At 47.1% G+C, this 25,873-nt stretch overlaps 1 protein-coding gene across 2 annotated transcripts in view; it reads right to left on the reverse strand.

Annotated features, from left to right (window-relative positions):
- The window catches only part of ABCA5 (ATP binding cassette subfamily A member 5), a 1,411,043-nt gene that overhangs the window by 451,881 nt on the left and 933,289 nt on the right, over positions 1-25,873 (reverse strand). For both annotated transcript variants that reach the window (XM_086930971.1, XM_086930972.1), the window contains exon 24: positions 840-1,010. In XM_086930971.1, coding sequence (XP_086787097.1) covers positions 840-1,010 — 171 coding nt within the window. The remainder of the gene's footprint in view (positions 1-839; positions 1,011-25,873) is intronic.

Genomic DNA, 25,873 nt, shown 5'->3' on the forward strand with positions numbered 1-25,873 from the left:
GACTCGGGCTAGGTTCAGAATACAAAGCCTGTTTCACTCACTTACCTTCTTCTTGGTCCTGATCATCACCCTTTGCTCTCTTGTTGGCTAACTGCAATTAAGCCCTTACTACATCCTCTCCAATTGAATAACTTAACACCACCCACACCAAGGTCTTGTGTCACTGTTTCACTCTGAGAGAACAAAGCAAACACAAGGAAACAAGCATCCTGGGACCGGTTTCTGGGTAACACCCTTCATCAGCCAGGATAGCTTGAATCCAGTGGCATAGTGAGCAAGGGATCCACGCCTGGGCATACCCTACCAGCTTAGGGCGAACAAAGCAAACACAAGGAAATTATGGAGGGAGCACTGAAACTTTTCAGACACTTACTCCCAGTGCCAGATCTGAATTGAATCCATCATCCTTCTTTAGCTCAAATCGCCACCTCAGTTCAGACTCAGCAATATGCAAATCAATCTTGACCCGGTGCCTCAAGGGAACAGTCCAGCCCGAACTGCCAAGCCAGGTCTTCCCTGAACCGGAAATAAGCATCCTGGACCGGGTTCTGGTTAACACCCATCATCAGCCAGGCTAGCTTGAATACAGTGGCATAGTGAGCAAGAGACACACGGAAATATGTTGTTAACCAGAAGCAAGTGGGGCATGGTATTCGAATAGCCTCAAGGAACATTTTATTTTTACTCAAGATTTTAAATGACCGGAGAATGCTCACTTACTAGCTTAAATCTTTGTAATGCATGATACAAAACAATATTTCATCCAATAACAGTCAATGTTAAAATGCTACTAGACATATTTTGCTCTACTATCAAATAAAAGGAGAAAAGTAACTTACTACAGCAACAAATTTGTCAGCATAAAAGTATACTCCATAGTGAAAGGCAAACAGGCTTCCCATCATCAAAACTAGTATCAAGAAAAACAAAGGAAGGTCCACCACTGCTTGGCCTACCCAGTAGGCAGATGGGTAGAGGCCTGCCATTTTTAATTGTGTGTAAGCTTTCATCTGAAAAGAGAGACGAAAATAAATATCAGATGGTACTAGTTTAATATACTATGACGCAGCATGACATATTAGTTTTGCAAGCACTGCAGTGTTTACTTATCCTTGTTATACCACCTAAACCAACACAGAAATGAACATGGATATCTGACATTTGTTATCATTCTGTAGTACAGAAGGATGGAAGGTTCTCCACCAACTCTATTGCCCGTTGTGCAGGTAGAAAGTTTTTGGAATGTTACTCTCTTAACAAATGCTTGAGTAGTATGCACTTCTTTTCTTAAAATTATTTGATTGTAATCTGTGAATGCTAAAAAAAATCAGCGAATAGTAGGCAATAATTTACTTGATTAAAGATAAAAACTTTCAATGGTGGAATTTTAAGAACATTTTTCTAATTATATTTAGACTTGTGAAGCCTTTCCAACAACAAAAAAGAAACAAAATGTATTTTTGATATCTTCCAAGACAATAGCTCTAGGAGAATGAGTGAAAAAGTCTATCTGCACTGGCTAAACCCTTATGTTTTCCACTTTCTACATCCCCGATTTTGGACCTCTGAGGTTGTAGCAGGGATTCCGTTCTCTTACAGAACTGTGCATAGAGATCCGGAACCTCAATGAATTAGGGTGACCCAAAACTCACCTCAGTATCCAAAATCCCCTTACCGAGCTAGCTACAGTGTCTCATTGGTCATAACAAACTTTCAATGACTTAGACAAACCAGAACATGAACTTAGGTTACCTCAGGTATCGTGGAACACATGAACACTCTTTCGCTCTATAATCATTTCAAACCAGAACGTGGAGTAAAAGAGGACACGTGCACATTTGAAATATTTATTATTCAATGCAAGGTTCTCAAACGCAGTATCTTATATAATACAAGAAGACATATTATAAGAATCAGAGTTATCAGCATAGTAACTAGTCCATAGTTAGCAAACGGTGATAGCATATTATAATGCTAAAATCAATAGAAATTAATAACACCTATTTCTCGCCCTCCCTATTTAGCATACTATATTATATCTATGAAGGTCTCTTTTGGGTTTTAGCAGGACGGGCCCATACCTCTGAATCTCAGGAGGAGAAGATCACATCATCTGCCACCAGCTCTCTGCATGCGAAGCTTCATCAAGTGTGTTTTTGCATTCTCAGTAACTCTATCTTAAACCCGCTTAGAGCCCAATGTTGGCATCAACTGTATTTGTGTTATGTCTAGTGGTGCGAGGATCAGACCTCCCAGCAACCTTGTGTTAAGTTATTCTTAGAGGGTTCGCACTCACTGTTCAGACAGTGTACCAAGCACGACTAATATCAGAGTAATAACATATTATTCTCAAATAAATCACATCTTTCGTCTAGGTTGAAAGCTACAATAACAATTATGTGTCGTGTGCAAACTAAAGCTGAAGGAAAATATGTCGTATAAACTCATGCGAACTTAACACAGTATATAGAAACGCAGCATCTTTATGACACCCCCCCCAATGATCCGAGGACGGTCAAAAAACAAGCCAATAGTAGAATGTAGGCATAACATGAAAGCAGAGTTCAACAATATTGAGCCAAGCTATATATATATATAAAATATATAAAAATATGTACGAATGCCTATAGTGGCCAAACAAAATTTAATCAAAAGTCTTCAACGCGTGGCCACTGTAGTCTAAAGTGATAGGCCTGGGTCGTATAAATTCAAATGTTCGTAAGAAAAAGGCACCTTTCAAAAACACTAAAAAGTCACGTGCCATAATAATGAAAGTCTCCAAGGCATCTCATGATTGGACAGAATATGCAAAATAGGCAGCAACAGCTTCCAACATGAAATCACTGTCATCATCCGAAAACAGTTCAGCCATCCAATTAAGCAATGGGAAAGAACATACGTGCTCCTCCAGCACCGGATCCTCTAGCAACATCAGAGGACAACTCGGTGGGTTCTCAAGAACGCTATGTGCCAGAAACTCATGCGCCGCTGCGGGTATGTCCCACTGACCCATTAGTCCATGCATCGCTGCCAAGGCCATAATCCTTTCGCCAGAACAAACCAACTCGTGAGCAACTACGGGGCCCATCAGGTGATTAAAATCGACGTCAGGAGATATTGTCAAGCAGAGACACAAATCAATGGCCCAGTCGAAATCGCAGCTCAGGCAATGAAACACAGGCTGGACACATGTGAAATAGGAAAATCGAAACGATAATCCAAATGCTGTGCTTAAAGTCGCAAGCGGCAGGGTGCCATAGTAATCAAGCATCCGGTTACTAAACAGTGTCAGAAGGAGCTGAGCGGCTTCTTGTGCAGGACGGGCATCCATGTTTTAGGAAGCAAAACAATATCAAAATGCCAGCAGCCAAAGCCAGCAAAACAGGGAATCCGCCAAACAAACTTGAAAATATAGAATGGAAGAACGCGGGGATGACACCGAATTTTTTTTCAAAGGTAGTCACGAGACCACTGCTAACTAATTTAAAAAAATGAGCGAGGCCAGACGTGGAGGAGGCATTAAAGATTTGATGAACTAATTCGCAGAAATGAAACGGCAAGTCAGTATTTAAAAGTGCCTGCACCTCTGTGCGTGTGTTAGCTATGTGAAGGACATACGTTTCACGGGCCGAGCTCAGGTCAGGGCGACTTCCCTTTGAGACAAAAGGGCTCTTATTCTACTCATACCATTGAACTCCGCTTTCAAGGTTGGGATGTGCGGCCAGATGGAAACATGTGAATTCCCATGTGTGGGAGGATATAGCACATTTTTGCAACACACCACACGTTCTGATACAGTAACCACATAAGCGATACCGACCATTAAACCACTACACTCTTCGTTATTCAAAAGCAAATAACTACCATTTGTCAATAATGTAAATGTGGGAACTATCGCCTGAACTGGTGTGCCTTTCAAAACACAGGCTAAATTAGGCCGGTCCTGATTACAAGAACCGTGTAACTGGATGTGTCTGCATATTAAAGAACGGTCAGGCGACTGTGTGCATTCTTCACCATTAAGATTCACTTCCTTTCCATCCTTTAGACATCTGTATGTGTATGGTAGAGACCATGCCTCATGGAGGAAAGCGCTGCCTAGTGGTTCATACCGCCCTATTGCAATATACTGCATACAATTAGTAAATTTGTACAAAGCAAATGGTAATGTAATTAATCCATGGATAAGCCATGTTGCAGCAGCGGCTTCAGCTACAGAAAAGGGTAAAGATTCTAACTTTTCAATATGTAACATAGAAAATGATGCATCCCGCATTGAAAGCATGCGCTGCTTGTCAGTCAAATTAAATGGGGCAAAGAGGGAGGACACGTTCATGTAACTCCAGGGCACATGGCCCGCCTTAAGAGTCTGTAGTGTCCATGCAAACTGCATTACAGAACGCAATTGATTTTCACCATGGTATAATACAGACACCTCATCATTCACAATGTCAACTACAGAAGAAACAATATTATTCAACGTGTAAATTCGGGAAGAAAGCATGTTAATACTGTTATCGACAACTGCAAGCACTTTTTCCAAATTTGCTTGGCCAATAGCCCTTAGGCACTTAGCAGCCTCAATTTGCGAAAATTCCCAAATTTCATTGTAAACCGCATAAATCCACCGTTTAGATCTACCATTAGCCTGGCCTTTTATAAAATCATTTAAATCCACATTATCATTTAACTGGGATAGATGTAGTTTAACTGCAGCTAACGTGGAATGTCGTAACCAATTCTGACACAGTTTGCCCACAGAGTAAGTTGTCACAGTATGATCAGTTTCAAAACGGGGATCAGGCCTGACTTGTGTAAACCCTTCAGTCAAACCCAGAAAACGAGGTTGGCAAGAATCAGCACTTCTATGCCACATCAGCCAACCCTTCGGATCCAAACTGGACACATTAAAGGATGAATTATAGAATAGAGTTTGTAACTCACGAATGGACAATTCAGTATAATTACCCCAACCTGAATATTCTTCCAATTCGGGGATAGTTGGTGTATTTAATTTTTTTCCACACATACACAGCAGTGGCAGTGTATGTGTGGAACACTCCAGAATTAGCGTCCACCGCCGGAAACGTCACCCATGAATAAAACAATTCGTATGGATAAGCATGTTCCGCACTAACCACCATTATCACCGCCAAGCCTTCCAAAGGAACATTATAAGCCCGCAAATGATCACGCACCGCAATGCGACTATGTTGCGGGATGTCCACGGCTTGTGCCATGACTGCACAGGAACGTGAAAAAACAAAGATTACTTTGTAGCACAACTGGGTAGTAATTCAAGGAAACCATTTTAGATAGATTCAATCTTGAAAGGACCTATTTAAAAAAATAGGTAGGTTTTTCCGACACCACCGTTTTCCGGAAACGGGAATGAAGGGGTTAAGGATTGAATGAAATACTACTCGAGTGTCATGATATAAGACCACCAACGTACGGGCGCCATGTAGCAGGGATTCCATTCTCTTACAGAACTGTGCATAGAGATCCGGAACCTCAGTGAATTAGGGTGACCCAAAACTCACCTCAGTATCCAAAATCCACTTACCGAGCTAGCTACAGTGTCTCATTGGTCATAACAAACTTCCAATGACTTAGACAAACCAGAACATGAACTTAAGTTACCTCAGGTATCGTGGAACACATGAACACTCTTTCGCTCCATAATCATTTCAAACCAGAACGTGGAGTAAAAGAGGACATGTGCACATTTGAAATATTTATTATTCAATGCAAGGTTCTCAAACACAGTATCTTACATAATACAAGAAGACATATTATAAGAATCAATGTTATCAGCATAGTTACTAGTCCATAGTAAGCAAACGGTGATAGCATATTATAATGCTAAAATCAATAGAAATTAATAACACCTATTTCTCGCCCTCCCTATTTAGCATACTATATTATATCTATGAAGGTCTCTTTTGGGTTTTAGCAGGGCGGGCCCATACCTCTGAATCTCAGGAGGAGAAGATCACATCATCTGCCACCAGCTCTCTGCATGCGAAGCTTCATCAAGTGTGTTTTTGCATTCTCAGTAACTCTATCTTAAACCCGCTTAGAGCCCAATGTTGGCATCAACTGTATTTGTGTTATGTCTAGTGGTGCGAGGATCAGACCTCCCAGCAACCTTGTGTTAAGTTATTCTTAGAGGGTTCAGCACTCACTGTTCAGACAGTGTACCATGCACGACTGATATCAGAGTAATAACATATTATTCTCAAATAAATCACATCTTTCGTCTAGGTTGAAAACTACAATAACAATTATGTGTCGTGTGCAACTAAAGCTGAAGGAAAATATGTTGTTTAAATACTTAATAAACTCATGCTAACTTAACACAGTATATAGAAAAGCAGCATCTATATGACAAGGTGAAGACATCCCTGTTTAATTGACTGTTCCACTGCATGTTCAATTTAATAAAGAGGTATGCCCTTATCTTCCATTGCAACCCCTTGTGTTGCAGGCCTGTTGAACAGTAGATAAAGACGCTAGACTTAGTGAACCTTGAAAAAGCAGACGCTGGACCCAGCCATTCCAGATAATTTCAGACCTATCTCCAACATCACTCTCTTAGCCAAAGTGTTGGAGAAGTGTGTACAACAGCAACTAAGTCAACACATCAACAACTTCCACCTTCTCGATGACTTCCAATCTGAATTCAGACCTGGGCACAGTCGTGAAACGACCATGCTCCACATCGTTGATGACGCCCTCCAAGCTTTTGACCAAGGGAAAACGTGCTTTCTAATCCTCCTAGATCTATCCTCGGCCTTCGACAAAGTCAGCCACGAAAAACTATTCGAACGCCTCAAATTCAGGATGGGTTTGAATGTCTCTGTTCTAGAATGGTCTAGATTCTTCCTCCAAAACCGATCGCAGCAATTCCTAATCAACAGCAACCTTTCTGCTCCTTCTCCGGTCAAAGTCGGAGTCCCCAAAGGATCAACCCTGTCCCCTACCCTCTTCAACCTTTACCTCGAACCACTTGCCGAAGTTTTAAGCCGAGCAAATATCTCCTACCACATGTATGCGGATGACACCGAGCTCTACATCAAAGCCTCCTCTCTCGAGGATATTCTCTCCCTGAATGAGGTCCTGAAATCAACCGTCCATTGGCTCACCTCCAATCAACTCAAGCTCAACGCTAAGAAAACAGAATTTCACTTAATTATCCCTCCAAAAACCAATCCCGAGACGGAGATGTGGATCAAGGCCATCACAGCCCTAGATTGCCCACCGACCATCGTGGACTCAGAAAAATCTCTGGGAATAACCCTTTTTTTTTTTTTTTTTTTGGAGTTCAAATCTGCTTTATTGCGTAAGTTGAGTCATGTCACACAGCTTGTTATGCCTACAACCCGGAGGCCGGCAGCAGTAAAGAATTGAATTTAACACAGCCGTAAGGCCGGCATCCCGGAGGCCCGGCGGCAATATATGAAGGTAATGGAGCGGGGTAGCGCAACCGATGTTGCATGGCAAGGGAGGATGAGCAGCAGTAGAACAGTGTTTTTCTTTGGAGAAAAAAGAAAGCTCCTTCCTCTCCATTTTTGGTTTCTAGAACAATGCAACAGAACTTCCCAACAGTTCAGTAACTAAGAGGCACTTCGTGACTACGTTTCAAATTAGGCGGCTGTGAGTTGGTGTGGCGTCCTATGTGAGCAGAGGTGTGTATAACAGCGTGAGGGTGTCATAACCATCCCGGCAAGAGGGACAGTATAAGCCAGAAGCAATGCTAGGGGCGGAGCCCCGTAGGATCAGTTATCAGTGGGTGTCATGACACAAGTCAGGTAGGGCACACAAAGTGGAAACATGCAGGTAAGGGAGATCAATGGAGGGCCAGGGAGATAAAGCCATGATGCAGGTGTTGTACGGGGTCTGGGGGGGGGGTTAGTGAGTGGTAAGCGGTCAAAGCCGGGGGGCCCCCCATCCAGAAAGTACAAGGAGGAGGCTTATGCGCATAACTAGGGTCCCCGGCCATGTCCAACATATGAGCAGGGCGCTAATCTATGCCAGGGTGGCCGTCTTCTCGTCCCACATCATCCGAACGCGCGAGTAGATATTGCACCAGCGGCCCCCAAATGTCGCTGGGACGACTCGAAATGGGCAGTAGTTCAGCAAATGTTGCATGCTGATCCTGACAGTGAATTAAATCACCCAACCAGTCCTTGAATTTGGGCGCTCTGCCCCTTCCCCACCGGCAAGCCACATGTCTCTTGGCCAGCAGAAGCGCGGTATCTACAAATTTCCGACAGGACCTAGGAAACTGCGTAGTGTCCCCGAGTAGGGCCACCAGCGGGTCAAAGGGCACAGTCTCTTCAACCATCTCCGCGAGAGTGTCCAACACCTGTTGCCAGTAAGGCGCCACCTGGGGGCATGTCCACGCCAAATGAAGAAAATCAGCTCCAGCGGCGTGGCAACGCTCGCAGCAATCATCGTCCGCCAGGCCGAATCGTCTCTTCCTCACCGGCGTGTAATACACCCGCTGCAAGAATTTATAATGAATGATCTTCAATCTGCTGCTGGCGGAGATTCGGGAGGTGAGCGTGCAGCAGCGTTGCCACTGCTCATCTGGTATGTCAATAGCAAGTTCGGCAGACCAGCGCAGCCGCGCATTACATTCTGGTACCGGGGCAGCCCCCCTGAGTTGACGGTAAAGGCCTGAGACCAGATGGGCCCCATCCTGTGAACACAATAAGAAGGGTAACAGCGGCAAGGTGTCGGGTTCGCTGGGAAAGTCAGGCAGGATGTCCCTCATCCCCGCCCGCAGACGCACATAGTAAAAGAGCTCGAGAGGAGCGTACTCATGTCCAGCAAAGAACAATGCTGTTGATTTAAAGGTGCCACTGGAGAACAGGTCACCCCAGCAAGAAACTCGTAATTTTGCACAGAGGTTGTGAAAGCCCAGTTCTCCCAGAAGGGTAAGATTAGGGTGATATGTGAGCGGCAACTTGGGCGAGTAGAGTAATTTACAAGCCAAGCCCTTGGTTATGCGGCGCCACGCATCTAACGTGCAGGAGACCGACGTATTTGGCGTGGTGATGGAAGATTCAGGACAGTGGAGCAATCCATTAAATGAAAGAGGATGTACAATCCAATCCTCCACTGCTATATGCGTCATGAAGGGAGTAGGAGCCATCCAGTGGTGAGCGAAATGCGCCTGTGCACATTGATAATAGGCCTCGAAGTCAGGAACGTCGAAGCCTCCCTTTTCGTAGGGGAGTGTGAGCGTGGACCACTTAAGCCAGGGATTCCTGCCTCCCCAAAAAAGCTGTCGCAACTCTGATCGCAGGGTTCGAAAGAAAGTAGCACCAGGAAAGTAAGGTATATTGAGAAAAAGGTAAAGAAAGCGGGGGAGCACCACCATTTTTACGAGCGACGCTCTCCCGGCCATAGTCAGCGGCAGAGTGACCCATCGGTCCACCGAGGCAATCAGTTTGGTTATTGCCACCCCGTAGTTGGACCGCAGTGTCTCATCCCTGTCGCGTGAGATGCAGATCCCGAGATAGCGAAGGTCAGACTGACACCACTCGAGCGGGTAATCGAGAGGGAAAGCAATCACCGCGTCGGTTAGAGGGAAAAACTGCGACTTGGACCAGTTGATATGGACACCGGACATCCCGCCAAATAGTACAAACTCTCCGAGTAAGGGATTAAGGTATATTTCGGGGTGCTTGACATACAAGGTGATGTCATCCGCATATAAGGATACATCTATCTGGCGCTGCAAGCATTGTACCGCACCACCGCGATGCAGTTGCCGCAATCGACAGGCAAGAGGCTCGACAGCAATAGCGAACAATAGGGGGGAGAGAGGGCACCCCTGTCTTGTGCCCCTGGTTAGTGCGATAGGGTGTGATAAGTGACCATTGATCAATACTCTGGCCATAGGGCGTGTGTATAGCAGGTGGACCCAGGATATGAATAATTTGGGAAACCCCATTCTGGCTAGCACAGAGAACAGGTACGGCCACTCGACTGAATCGAAGGCTTTGGTTGCGTCGAGAAATACGGCCGCAACTGGCGTGTCAGGGTGTACCGTGCGGAGCAGGGAGAAGAGCGTACGGAGGTTGTGGGAGGTAGATCTACCTGCCACAAAGCCTGATTGATCGGGCAGTACAAGTCTGGTCATCAATAGCGACAGCCGGGTGGCTAAGACTTTGGCGAGTATCTTTACGTCACAGTTTAGGAGGGAGAGCGGGCGATAAGAGTTACAGGATTTAGGGTCTTTATCGGGCTTAAGGAGAGACGTGCTCACTACTTCGCGCATGGAACAGGGGAGCACCCCATCACAAAGGGATTCCGAGAAGACCTCGCTGAGTACCGGGGCCATGATGTCGATATAAGCTTTGTAGAATTCGGCTGGTATGCCATCAAGCCTTGCCATTTTTGAGGGACATAATGGCCTCCCGTACCTCATCTAGCTCAAACGGTGCCGCAAGAAACGCCCTGTCTCCGTCACTAAGCCAGCATAATGCCACATCATTGAGATAGTCAGCGTAGGACACATCTGGCCCCGCTGTGGAAGTGTAGAGTGATTGGTAATGCGCCACGAAATGGGCAAGGATCGCATCTGAGTCCCTGATAGCAGTGCCAGAGGAGCCGGTGAGTTCTAAGATAGTGTTATGTGCCCGCGGTGGTTGTGTGATCACAGCAAGCGCCTTCCCGGGCCTGTCCCCTTCGCAGTATTTGCGGGCCTGCCAGTGTTTGCCCCTGAACTTGACTTCTCGCGCAGCCTCCTCTTAATACCGTGACAGCGTCTCCCTAAATGTGGCCTGCAGGTCGGGGCTGTTATTGGACACCATTCGTAGCTCTAAGTCCCGCAATTCCTTCTCCAGTGCGCTAATGGACGTGAGGATAGTGCGCAATACACCATGTCCCTTGGAGATGCAGTACCCCCCGATAGTGACCTTGAATGCCTCCCATATATGCTCAACAGAGTCTACCGATCCCTTATTCCTGGTGAAAAAATCAGCAATCTCCTCTCCCAGTTCAGAGTGAAATAGGTTATCGAGGAGGATGTCAGGGTGAAGTCTCCATTGCGGGCGTGGACTGTCCCAACCCGGTGTGCAAAAGTGGAGCAAGACAGGACTGTGATCGGAGTAAGTCCTCGGCAGGTGACGAACCCCTACAAGTTCCACTGCGACACTCCTTGTGATAAGAAAATAGTCTAAACGTGCCCAGGTCCCGGTATGCGATGTAAAGTGTGTGCCTTCCCGCCCCAGGGGGTACAAGTGTCGCCAGGCGTCCAACAGTCCGCCCTCCTCAATGATGCCCTCTAGCGCCTCCCGTGCCCTGGGTTTGTAGGAGCAGACCCCATCCGCCCTATCCAGCTGAGGCAGCAACGCCAGGTTGAAATCCCCTCCCCAGACCACATGTCGTGACGCAACAGAGAGGATTTTGCCCCAAAGTGTGGTGAAAAAGGCAGGTGTGTCGACATTAGGTGCGTACATGGCAACAAACGTAAAAGTGTCTCGGCCTATCCTGCCCCATAGCAACGCATATCTGCCTTCCCTGTCAATCAGTTCCCCATACTTCTGAAAAGGGATCTTGCGGGCAATGAGGATAGCGACGCCTCTCGAATAGGTGGAATAGGAGGAGAAAACACGTTCTCCGGCCCACCTACTCGCAAAAGATGTCCCGCCCAGTGGTGACAGATGCGTTTCCTGCAACATAGCTACCTGTACATGATATCTATCGAGATAAGCAAGTACATTGCGACATTTTCTGGCATTATTCAACCCTCTAATATTCCAGGATATACAAGTCAATTGTGTAGTCGCTGCCGGAGTAGCCATGGACAGCACAACAAAAAACATATCCGTGCCGATATAGGCAGCATACATAAACCATACAACAAGAGCAGACAAGGTCTGGAAAATGGTGTGTAGCTATACTAGCCAGGGTGCAATACCAGGATACGTAGAATAAAACATGATGGTGAAGATCACTGACTATATGAATCCCATCAGACCACCTTTGTGGTGGAGTTTGCGTCATGTGGGATGTTTACTGATCATTCCAAGACGCAACCGACCGTATAGTGCCGATGCAGAAATGCATGTCAGGAGGATAGTCGTGATAATCATCATAGGGTGATATTTGACTAAAGTGCAGTGCCTAGAAAGAAGTAGTGAAAGATAAAATCGACTACATAGGCGTTGTAAAATATTCAAAACGCACTCAATGTGTCAGAGATTAAAAACACGCCGGGTAACAAGATTACCCTATGACGCTGTGAAGAACGGTCGACATGTTTCAGCTCTAGGGGCTTTCCCCCAGCTTTCTTCAGGACCATAAAGAAAGGCTACTACAACCCAGAGTGAGATGTTAAATCAAAACCTAAATATGTACTACAAAATAGGTACATATCTACCAGGAACCATCACAGTCGAATGTCCACTGGAAGAAAAGGAGATCGTCTTCTTCCTAGAAAATGGAGTTTGATTTACATCAACATCATGTATCAAGTACGCATCCAAATACATACACACAAGCCGCACAGGCAAAACACACTTGCAAGAATAATTGACATTCTGCATATTTAGAAAAAAGCTTAATAGCTCAAACAACATGAGGCATTTCCGCATGATGCTACTCACCCAGCTTTATGTGGGTGAAGACCTCACCTCACCCGGCAACCGCTCGGGAGTGTGAGACCCCGCTCTATAGTGTAGATAAAAGGAAACAATGAGTGACAACCCTATAGTTTCCAAGCCAATCGCTCTACACAGAAACCCAACATACGTGTGAAAGTGACCCTACTGTTAAAACCCCACAGACCTTACTTTGATATGCGATTTCATATGCAATGGACCCAACTAATGCAATACCCCTAATACCGTCGGGCACAAGGACATACTCATGTTCAACTAAGTGGGTGATTACAGTGGGTTATAGCGCATATATACCTATAAGGCACAATATGTGATTATGTGTGACTTAGAACTAGTAATTGAAGATTACCATGATCCAGAATACAACATTTGCCCAACGACCTTAAACTTCAAAGCCCTTGGTAATGACCTGAAGATTCTTAGGCTTAACAGGCCGTCATACCTAGACAACCCAGAGTTCCTCAACTAACAAGCCTCCATAGTTCGAGATAACTGTTCCTACTCTAAAAACACATTGACTACAGTGAGACAAACAGAGGACTGACCTGTCCGTCGGTGACTCGGATAGTAACCCGAGCGGGAATGGAGGTGTCGGGGAGGCCATTACTCGCACTTATATAGCTCCCATTCATTAGAAGAAGTGGCCACTATCGCCATTGGCAATCCGTAAACTGCAGCGTAAACGGAGAGACACTACTCTCATGCGCATGCGCCTTAGCGCAATCCAGGTAGAAAGCGTCAGTGTGTGCAAAGGGACACTGCTCTTGCCAGCATGCGCCGTGACGTTAGGCTGTCAGACAATAGCGTGTGATTCGTTATTGTCTATGTGCTAGTTAAAGCAAAGCCTGACACTCAATTGGGACATTAATCTCTAGGGTGTAAGTAGATTGCACGAGCCCCACGCGCAAAAGTAACGCTTTTCATACTCGAAGAGCTCGTAGTAAATGGTTGCTCAGGTAAAGAGAGCACCCTAAAACTTCGTATATGCCTGCAGGTAGAGCCATATGTGAATGTCCTACGCCTAATGTTTGTTTAAATAGGAAAGGGTGACGCTGGGGTCTCTCGAGTGGAAACCTTATGGGATGGAGGGATTCTAACCCAAAGAAGTGAGCAGACAAACGTTTAGTCTCTGTGGAGTCACATGAAGTGAAGCATCCACACAAAACTGCTTATCCTGTGGAGTGATGCTAACTCGTAGTAAAGTCATGAAGGGTCACAATTAGATAAGGCACATCTTGGCCCTTAGTTAGTAAGTGCCAAAAAATAGGGTTTATCAGAAGGGAGGTATGCACAAGAATGTTAGGTGAGCCTAAAGGATGCAACAAAAGGTGCGTTGCGTCCATTCACAAAAAGACCCGCAACTAAAAAGTTGCTCTTTATACAAAAAAACAAAACAGGTGTGTGAAGGGTCAAGGGGATATTTAATGACCTTTCTGCTCATACCCCTTACTACAATACATAACCATACAACAAGAGCAGACAAGGTCTGAAAAATGGTGTGTAGCTATACTAGCCAGGGTGCAATACCAGGATACGTAGAATAAAACATGATGGTGAAGATCACTGACTATATGAATCCCATCAGACCACCTTTGTGGTGGAGTTTGCGTCATGTGGGATGTTTACTGATCATTCCAAGACGCAACCGACCGTATAGTGCCGATGCAGAAATGCATGTCAGGAGGATAGTCGTGATAATCATCATAGGGTGATATTTGACTAAAGTGCAGTGCCTAGAAAGAAGTAGTGAAAGATAAAATCGACTACATAGGCGTTGTAAAATATTCAAAACGCACTCAATGTGTCAGAGATTAAAAACACGCCGGGTAACAAGATTACCCTATGACGCTGTGAAGAACGGTCGACATTTTTCAGCTCTAGGGGCTTTCCCCCAGCTTTCTTCAGGACCATAAAGAAAGGCTACTACAACCCAGAGTGAGATGTTAAATCAAAACCTAAATATGTACTACAAAATAGGTACATATCTACCAGGAACCATCACAGTCGAATGTCCACTGGAAGAAAAGGAGATCGTCTTCTTCCTAGAAAATGGAGTTTGATTTACATCAACATCATGTATCAAGTACGCATCCAAATACATACACACAAGCCGCACAGGCAAAACACACTTGCAAGAATAATTGACATTCTGCATATTTAGAAAAAAGCTTAATAGCTCAAACAACATGAGGCATTTCCGCATGATGCTACTCACCCAGCTTTATGTGGGTGAAGACCTCACCTCACCCGGCAACCGCTCGGGAGTGTGAGACCCCGCTCTATAGTGTAGATAAAAGGAAACAATGAGTGACAACCCTATAGTTTCCAAGCCAATCGCTCTACACAGAAACCCAACATACGTGTGAAAGTGACCCTACTGTTAAAACCCCACAGACCTTACTTTGATGTGCGATTTCATATGCAATGGACCCAACTAATGCAATACCCCTAATACCGTCGGGCACAAGGACATACTCATGTTCAACTAAGTGGGTGATTACAGTGGGTTATAGCGCATATATACCTATAAGGCACAATATGTGATTATGTGTGACTTAGAACTAGTAATTGAAGATTACCATGATCCAGAATACAACATTTGCCCAACGACCATAAACTTCAAAGCCCTTGGTAATGACCTGAAGATTCTTAGGCTTAACAGGCCGTCATACCTAGACAACCCAGAGTTCCTCAACTAACAAGCCTCCATAGTGCGAGATAACTGTTCCTACTCTAAAAACACATTGACTACAGTGAGACAAACAGAGGACTGACCTGTCCGTCGGTGACTCGGATAGTAACCCGAGCGGGAATGGAGGTGTCGGGGAGGCCATTACTCGCACTTATATAGCTCCCATTCATTAGAAGAAGTGGCCACTATCGCCATTGGCAATCCGTAAACTGCAGCGTAAACGGAGAGACACTACTCTCATGCGCATGCGCCTTAGCGCGATCCAGGTAGAAAGCGTCAGTGTGTGCAAAGGGACACTGATCTTGCCAGCATGCGCCGTGACGTTAGGCTGTCAGACAATAGCGTGTGATTCGTTATTGTCTATGTGCTAGTTGAAGCAAAGCCTGACACTCAATTGGGACATTAATCTCTAGGGTGTAAGTAGATTGCACGAGCCCCACGCGCAAAAGTAGCGCTTTTCATACTCGAAGAGCTCGTAGTAAATGGTTGCTCAGGTAAAGAGAGCACCCTAAAACTTCGTATATGCCTGCAGGTAGAGCCATATGTGAATGTCCTACGCCTAATGTTTGTTTCTAACCCCATCCCTCCATCCCATAAGGTTTCCACTCGAGAGACCCCAGCGTCACCCTTTCCTATTTAAACAAACATTAGGCGTAGGACATTCACATATGGCTCTACCTGCAGGCATATACGAAGTTTTAGGGTGCTCTCTTTACCTGAGCAACCATTTACTACGAGCTCTTCGAGTATGAACAGCGTTACTTTTGCGCGTGGGGCTCGTGCAATCTACTTACACCCTAGAGATTAATGTCCCAATTGAGTGTCAGGCTTTGCTTTAACTAGCACATAGACAATAACGAATCACACGCTATTGTCTGACAGCCTAACGTCACGGCGCATGCTGGCAAGAGCAGTGTCCCTTTGCACACACTGACGCTTTCTACCTGGATCGCGCTAAGGCGCATGCGCATGAGAGTAGTGTCTCTCCGTTTACGCTGCAGTTTACGGATTGCCAATGGCGATAGTGGCCACTTCTTCTAATGAATGGGAGCTATATAAGTGCGAGTAATGGCCTCCCCGACACCTCCATTCCCGCTCGGGTTACTATCCGAGTCACCGACGGACAGGTCAGTCCTCTGTTTGTCTCACTGTAGTCAATGTGTTTTTAGAGTAGGAACAGTTATCTCGCACTATGGAGGCTTGTTAGTTGAGGAACTCTGGGTTGTCTAGGTATGACGGCCTGTTAAGCCTAAGAATCTTCAGGTCATTACCAAGGGCTTTGAAGTTTAAGGTCGTTGGGCAAATGTTGTATTCTGGATCATGGTAATCTTCAATTACTAGTTCTAAGTCACACATAATCACATATTGTGCCTTATAGGTATATATGCGCTATAACCCACTGTAATCACCCACTTAGTTGAACATGAGTATGTCCTTGTGCCCGACGGTATTAGGGGTATTGCATTAGTTGGGTCCATTGCATATGAAATCGCACATCAAAGTAAGGTCTGTGGGGTTTTAACAGTAGGGTCACTTTCACACGTATGTTGGGTTTCTGTGTAGAGCGATTGGCTTGGAAACTATAGGGTTGTCACTCATTGTTTCCTTTTATCTACACTATAGAGCGGGGTCTCACACTCCCGAGCGGTTGCCGGGTGAGGTGAGGTCTTCACCCACATAAAGCTGGGTGAGTAGCATCATGCGGAAATGCCTCATGTTGTTTGAGCTATTAAGCTTTTTTCTAAATATGCAGAATGTCAATTATTCTTGCAAGTGTGTTTTGTCTGTGCGGCTTGTGTGTATGTATTTGGATGCGTACTTGATACATGATGTTGATGTAAATCAAACTCCATTTTCTAGGAAGAAGACGATCTCCTTTTCTTCCAGTGGACATTCGACTGTGATGGTTCCTGGTAGATATGTACCTATTTTGTAGTACATATTTAGGTTTTGATTTAACATCTCACTCTGGGTTGTAGTAGCCTTTCTTTATGGTCCTGAAGAAAGCTGGGGGAAAGCCCCTAGAGCTGAAACATGTCGACCGTTCTTCACAGCGTCATAGGGTAATCTTGTTACCCGGCGTGTTTTTAATCTCTGACACATTGAGTGCGTTTTGAATATTTTACAACGCCTATGTAGTCGATTTTATCTTTCACTACTTCTTTCTAGGCACTGCACTTTAGTCAAATATCACCCTATGATGATTATCACGACTATCCTCCTGACATGCATTTCTGCATCGGCACTATACGGTCGGTTGCGTCTTGGAATGATCAGTAAACATCCCACATGACGCAAACTCCACCACAAAGGTGGTCTGATGGGATTCATATAGTCAGTGATCTTCACCATCATGTTTTATTCTACGTATCCTGGTATTGCACCCTGGCTAGTATAGCTACACACCATTTTCCAGACCTTGTCTGCTCTTGTTGTATGGTTATGTATTGTAGTAAGGGGTATGAGCAGAAAGGTCATTAAATATCCCTTTGACCCTTCACACACCTGTTTTGTTTTTTAGCATACATAAACCACCTCCGCTCCACCAGCATCGGCGCCTACACCAAGAGAAAATCCAAGCATACAGTCTAAGAGATGAGTGCCTCACGAAACAACCCCCCCCCCCCGCATCCCAATCATGCCAGAAGCCAAGCAATCCCACCCAGGATCCCACCCCCTCCCCTCCCCCCCTAACCGAAACAACGTTAACAGCTGAAACACCAGCAAGTCAAAGGGGATCTCCCAGTGGGGGTAAGACATAGAGTGCGTACAGCCACGTCCTAGACCCTAGCCCCGTTCCTGTGCCGCCCTCGGTGGAGACTAGGGCCAGGAAAGTGGTCCTTGGTTTACGTTACCACAGGGATGCAGAGTCTGTGCAGGGTCATCGTCCACTCGGTCCCCCATGCCTGTGCGCCATATTGCAGAATAATCGTGAGCCAGCGCAGCCGAGGTGCACAGTGCAGTGGATGTTAGTAGTTAGTCCTCGTGTGGCGATGGGGGTAGGTCAGCATTGTCACGATCCTCCGCAGCATCCTGGCCTTCCCTGCGAGCCCGCCGGAGTGATTTGAGAAAGTCTTCTACCTTCTGCGGATTAGTGAAGAATCTTTGCTTGCCCTGGTGGGTAACTCGCAGCTTTGCAGGGTACAATAGTGCATAATCTATCTGAGCCTCCCGCAGCTTTTTCTTTACTGGCAGAAATTTGCGCCGCTCTTCCTGCACCATGGGTGTGAAATCCGGGTAGATGGAAAAAGTGGCACCATTATATTGCAGTGATCGTTGAGAGCGGGCCGCCCGTAGTGCAGTGTCCCGGTCACGATAGTTCAGCAGGCGAGCAATTATGGGACGCGGTGGCAGACCGGGTTTGGGCATGGGTGCCAACGAGCGGTGCGCCCTTTCGACAATGAACTGAGGCGAGAAGGCGTCCTCACCAATGGATCCCTTGAGCAGCTTCTCAATGTACAGCTCCATTCTGCCCGTATCTGTGGATTCCAGCACATTGGTGACCCGTATGTTGTTTCGGCGGCTACGGGCTTCCAAATCCTCATTTTTTGCCGCTATGATCCTAAGTAGGTTGTCCATTCTGGATAGTTGAGTGGTGTGGGATGTGGCAACATCTGAGGTGTCGGAGATACGCTGCTCCGCAGCCGCGATGCGTTCCACGTGACGGTCAACCTTGTGGACCAGTGCGTCTAACCGAGCGGTGACACCGTCAACCTTCTCGACAACAGTGGCAAAGCCTTGCCTCATCTCCTGTATCAGGCTAGTTAGGTCAGCGTCTTTGGCAGGAGGGATGGTGGCCTTCGGGGACGACGTGCCAGGGTCCGGGTCCAGCTGCGTCGATTTCGCGCCCTTTCTTGCGGCATCAAAACTAAGTTTAGTTTGGCGGTTCTCCGGCCGCACCATGATGGCGGCGGGGCGCAGATTCTCGGTCAGGGACGCTATCGCCAGGAGGCAGGGCCACAGCAGGTGTGTGATGGGTGTGCTCGCCAACAGTACATTAAGGGTCTCAACGGGGCCGATGCGGGGTCCTGGCGAGGCCGGGCAGGCCCCGCGTGGGCTGGTGGCTGGGAGGGGCGACCGAGCCCGAGTGCCGGAGTGATCAGAGCCCAGCCCTCTGTCTTCGCTTTGTATGCAGGTGGTGAAGTAGGCCCAGGTGTGGCTGAAGGCAAAGCAGACCAGTCTCAATGTGGGATCCCCATCCAGGTGCAGTGTCCAACCTTGGGCTGTGTGCAACAGGCCCCCCTCACTCGCGGTTAGCAGGGGATGGAGCAGGGCCATGGAGACGAGGGGAGAGTGAGGAGGGACCCAGCCGCGGCCGTCCGATGGCTTGAGACAGCGTCCCGTCCGCAGGAGCAACGCGGCCGGCCTGAGCCGGCCGAGGTCCAAAATCAGCAGCTGCAGCAGGTTGAGGGGCCGGGCCCGACAGCCGGACCCCCCGCGGGCAGTCCTCCGATTCGCGCTGTCCCCCGAGGGTCTCAATCAGGTGCAGGCACTCCCGGGGGCTGAGGATGTGTAGCGCCCGCCCTCTGGCAGCTCCTAGCGCAGAGGGACAGCAGGTGCCCGCTGCGCCGTGAACGAGGGCGGCGGGGGCAGTGAGGGGGGGAGGGGGAACGGGGGGACCGCGTCTCACCTCCGCCGCAGGTCCGCCAGCCTGAGTCATTGTAGGTGTCCGACAGTCTCTCCAAGGAGCGGCCTACCTCTTCGTGTCCAACCTCGGCCTTGCGTAGCTCGGTGCAGCCGGCCACACACGCCCCTCCGCTCCAGGTCACTGACCGGTCAAAACTTCCAGGAGGCACAGCTCGGGCTCTGAGTCTCGCAGCGCCGTCAAAGTTGGAGCGAGTGCAGGAAAGGTCACCCTGCAGCAGATCGCCGGGTTTTGAGATAGACGTGGGTCCCGTGGCAGAGGATTATGGCAGGATTACGGTCCAAGGAGCGGGAGCTGCGAGCCTAAGCAGCCATTCCGCTTGTGCGCCCTCTAGCGCCCCCCATCTCTGGGAATAACCCTTGACTGCAAGTTGAACATGCGAGACCACATCAACTCGATGGACAAATCAGCCAGATTCCACTTGAGCTACCTCTGAAAACTGAAACCCTTCCTTGACACTACCGACCTAAAAAGTGCAGTCCAAGCGCTAGTAATCTCCAGACTGGAATATGGCTGCTCCACCCGCTCTGGTTTACCCAAGATCTCCCTGGCAACCTTAAAAGCCTGCCTTAATACTGCCGCCAGACTTCTTACAAGCTCAAAAAAATTTGACCATATAACTCCACACCGGATAGCATTGAACTGGGTTCCCCTCGAGGTCAGAATACAACTCAAACTGGCTTGCATTACACACAAGGCCTTATACTCAAACTCCCTTGCTTATCTCACACAGAAACTGGTGGTTTCTGGCGGAATCAGAAACTCCCTGTCCGCCAGAGACCTCTTACTCCAACCTGCACGGTTCCGGAAAAACAAAAAAACTTTTAACCGGACTTTCTCGGGATCCGCTCCAAAAATATGGAACTCTCGCCCGCCAGCCATCAGAAGAATCCCCTCTCTGGCACATTTCAAAAAGGAGATCAAAACCTTCCTTATGGGTAAATTCCTCTCCTAAATGCTGCCTCTTACCAACACATAACCATGACCAACTACAGTCTAGAGACTCCCTTTGAAATACTGAGCTACCGTATCAAGAAATCTTGGGCCTTATCTGGAGTTATTTACATGTAAACTGTATATACATGTCCTCTACCCTTAATGTGATTCCTTGCCTAATGTGATCCCCTGTAAAGCGCTCTGATACCCTAACGGGTCAAGTTTGCGCTCTATAAAACAATAAAATAAATAAAATTCATGACTTGACGTTGAGCAAGGTAACTGTCCAATTTACGAAGGGGGTGAAGATGAAACTCTCTAAAGAACACTACCACATGAAGCAGTATCTGCCTGCTTCTTCTGCTTCTAGAACCTAGCTACCTCTCTATCACTTGTTGATTGTATCTTTGCCCTTAACACTTTCTGAAGTGCTGCTGCCTTTTTAGATTATACAAATAAAACATATATAAAAACAATGGTCAAGACTGCATAACGTTTGCACAATTAGAGATATGCATAGTTTTGAGATTATAGTTTCATAAGAGCACATATAATACACATTTGTTCTTCCTCCAATTTTGAATGCCTTTGTGATTTATTAATTCCCAACAGTCAGTTAGTAGAATTCTGGTTCACCTCTTCAAGAATGAAACCTCGGAATGTCTGACTTTCTAAGGGTAGCAACTAATGATTAACTAAACGAGTCCCAGAAGTAATATTTCCTGGAGTGTACACATTTTCAAACAGATTTCAATTTTGACATATAACCAACATCATAATTCCCTTTTTTTCCCCCAGACAAACAAATTTAATAGCGCCTTTAACTGCGTACACTGGGAAGAAAGCCAATTAGCCTACATTGAGGTGCCTAGACGAGAATCTGCTAGTGGCAAATCAAAGAATTCCTCTTAACGGAGGTACAATCATTCTAGCAAACAGGTGTGAATGAATCGTGCAAAGGAAATATTTTTCAACCACAGGAAACCTGTTGGCTCCAAGGAATCACATAGGATCTGATAAGCTTCCCGTGTCTTGTGCTTCTTCTAGGAAAATATGGATCATGCAGATATATTTTTCAGAAGAGGAAAGGCTATTTACATTTATAAAGAATTCCTTCAAATGCAATTACAACTGTCATTAGAGTATAAGTGCTGAAATGTTAACTTCACACACACACTTGCGATATAAGTGAAATACATGTAACTTGTTTTTGTAGGAAATTATTTCAAAGTAGATAATTTTCTGAATCAAATTGCTTAGAAGCATCTTAACACATAAGCCCATACAATTCCCTTCTCCTCTACTTTGCCATAAGAGAAATACTGGGCTATCTTTAAATGTGGAAGGAAATTATTTTTGAGTTGTTTAGACAGTTTTCCTGGATTCTTCTGTTGGAAATGGATTTTGCCATACCCATGAACCGAATGGCACGTACCCAACTGTGAGTTTGCTTGACTGCTGAAGGAGCTTTGGCCTACTGATTTTTTCGCCCGGAAACTGTCTTGTTTGTTCAGAGGAACCTGCATCCTTATGCAGCACGTTCAGTTAATTTACCTGCAGTAATCTTGAAGTGAACTCTAACCAGCTGGAAAGGGTGAAATGGACTTTTGTAAATTGACTTTCTGAAGTTGGACCACCCAGGAGTTTTTCTATACAGTGGAGCTCTAGCCAAAAGATTTATGATAAATCACTATCATAGAAACACCATATCCTATATTAAAACCTGAACCTTTTACATCCACATGGAGACCCAGGGACATCAATAAACTCAGACCTGTTGCAAGCCTCTGCTTTAATTCTGAGTTACACTTAAATGTATGTGAGCTCCCAAACCACCAAAACCAGGTAGGGGTCTGGAGGTGTATGCCCATCTGATCCTCTCTGACTGATATATTCACATTGACCAAGACCTCACAGAAAAGCTATTTGGGTTTATGGCACCCAAATTGGATTAAGCCTTCAGGTTGGTCCTGGTTACAATTTTCTGTCTAATTATAAAACATATTTATTTGAATAGTTTTATAAAGCAAGAACAAGACCCACATGGGTATCAGAGAGTTGTACAGAGTTGAAGCAAGCAAGGGTACAAACACAATGTGCACGTAGGTGAGGTTACAACGTAGTGGAAATAGTTCAGGTTAAGAGTTGGGGGTATCAACTGTACCCAATAACACGAAGAGCAAAAACATCACACAATAGAGAAGTACTATGCAAATCAGTGAATTCTAACAAAAACAAGAACAAGATCACCAGTTAATGCAATTAAGGAACCATAGGGGACTAGATACAGATAACGTAAAAGCATACAATAAAACGCATCAGTCCAGTACAACAAGAATTAGGGTATTAATAAAAACAAGAGCATGAACACAAGTTGATGGTGTTAATGTTCATTCAGGAGTAGTCGTTTGACCAATTTTTTAAAGGAGGTAGGGGAAGGAGTTGATCTGATCTCGGATGGCAGTGAGTTCCAGATTCTCAGCACAAAACCAGTGAAAGCATGGTTGTAAGATCTTTTCTTTTTGAATCTTGGAGGTTTCAAGAGAAGGGTGGACGTACTTCTAAGGTTCTGGCTGGAGCCCGATAGTTCAAGCTTATTTGCCAGGTAGTATGGGGTGTTGTAATGTATGGCTTTATGAGTCAGGCAAGCTATCTTGAGTCGGATTCTGGCTTCAATAGATAGCCAATTTAGTTTCAGAAGGGCGGAGGAGATGTGGTCATACTTTCTCGAGCCCGTTATGCGTCTAGCCGATGTGTTCAGGGTGGCTCTGAGTGGGGCCAGACTGGCTTTGGGAAGTCCAGCAAGGGTCACCATCCCATATTCCAATCTAGAGTTAATCGGGAATTGAACAGCCGGCCTGATGTCTTCTGGGGGAGGAAAGGTTTGATTTTCTTAAGTGTGTTAAGTTGGAAATTGGCTCCCCTCGTAGGAGCACTAATGTGCGCTTGCATGTTTAATTGTTTATCCAAGGTGATACCTAAAGATTTGGCAGAGTTTACAACATGAGGGGTGCAGGTAAGAGCAGTGAGATGTTTAATACAGTCAAGGGTAGGAGACGAGTGATTGGGTGGGGAGATTAAAAGAAATTCAGTTTTGAGAGTATTTAGTAGGAGATGGTTTTGAGCTAACCATTGTTGGCTTTGTGCAAGTGGAGCATTTTATATCTTTATGTCCTCTTGAGAGGAGATCTTCAGATATAGTTGCAGGTCATCCTCATACATATGGTACTGAATGTTCGCTCGATTCAGAATGACAGAAAGTGGCTCCATAAAAAGGTTGAAGAGAGTTGGCGATAGCGCCGATCCTTGGGGGACTCCAATGGTGACAGGAGTACTGGAAGCAAGGGAATGTTTAACTTTGATACTCTGCGTGCGGCTATGCAGGAAGGAGGCAAACCAATTCAGGACCAGGCCAGAGAAACCCATCCTGTGTTGAAGAAGATCAATCAGGTTTTCATGTTTGATGGTATCGAAGGCTGAGGACAGGTCCAGAATATCTGGAGACAAGGGACATTTTGGTCAATGGCTCTCAAGGCGTCATCAACAATGTGCGTAAGGGGGGCGTGGCCAAGGTAGCCAGCATGGCGGACGCAGCCTAGACGAGCTCCATCCCGTCGGCCGAATATCCGCCGACATATCCTTTCCTTCCCCACCCTGAGGCACCCTGGTGAGGTATTTTGGTGACGGAAGGTGATGACTGGCCCCCTTTGAACTCCTGGCGGATGAGGTGCCCTGGGGACTGAACATCGAGATCCGACGTGGTGAGGCCTGGGCTGCGACGGGATGCCGGGGTCCTCGAGTTTCGCGGACCCGGCGGTGGAGGAGCGGATGGTGGGCGGCGGCCGCTGCCGGACCTGAAGTGGTGATCGCGGAGCCTTGGTGACGCGGATCGGCCCCAAAGTACAGCGGAGAGTGGCGTACAGCAGTTGCTGGGGGTCCGGTCCTGGAAGCGGCACTGCGGTGGGGCCTAGGCGGTCATCTGGAGCCAGGGACTCGATTTTAGCGACCTGGAAGCCGGGCTTTGTGGCGGCCTTCCCAGATGACGCTGAGGCGGGCTATCCTGGAGTGTGAGCTGGGCCCCGAGTGGCCATAGGTGAGGAGGAGTGGACAGCGTCCCCCGGCCCCCCGGCGGCCGGATCGGGCCGTGGAGACATCGTGGGGTGCGCCGAGACCGAGCCTCAACGGAGGGGGACTGGCCCGGCCGCCTCTGGTCTCCTTCCTTTGGCTCGTTGGGGCAGCGGCAACTGCCTGCGTGGAACTGTACGCCACCCACCGGAGAGACCCCCCCGATAACAGGTGGGGGCCCTTGGGATGCGGCTTGGCCCCAAAGGACCTACCTAGCGCTGTCCCGGAGGTTTGCGGCGGGGAAGCCAGCCATACCCCCTAATCGGGGCCGGAGCGGGTCACGGCACGGGCCTGGGAGTGAGGAGAGGGCAGGTGGCTAGAGGCACAGCTCCCCACTGACTGTTGGATTAGCGGAGCTACCCAGCGTTTGGCCCCTATTCAATATTGACTCGGGCTGTGCGGGGCCCCGGCGGGGGGCACTGGGCTGGCCCTGAGGGGGTGTCATACTCTCCGCAGTGATCTGGGGAGCGGGCCGAGTGGAGTGGTCAGTGGCTGCGCCCTGGGCCTGGAGCGGAGAGGCCCGCTGGGGTGACACTAAGCAGATTATTGAACTGGCAGCTGGCTATAGCCTGGGCAGCCCCACGTGTGGTGTCTTGCTTGAACAGACCGGGCTCATAATCCGGACCCATTGTGTGATCTTGGGTGCGGCCCTCTCCCGGAGGCGCTGAATCGGACGTGAACACAGGCGGCCAGTGATGATATGCTGTGCTGGTGGTGGGAGGGGGCACAAGCAGGGACCAATTGACAAATTCACAGGGCCGGGGAGCGGCACGGGGGCCTCCGGAAGACCCCAGGGAGCTGGGCCCGACAATGCGGCACTCATGGCGGCCATCA

The sequence above is a fragment of the Lissotriton vulgaris genome, chromosome 7 (assembly GCF_964263255.1).
Source record: "Lissotriton vulgaris chromosome 7, aLisVul1.2, whole genome shotgun sequence".
Lineage (NCBI taxonomy): Eukaryota > Metazoa > Chordata > Amphibia > Caudata > Salamandridae > Lissotriton > Lissotriton vulgaris.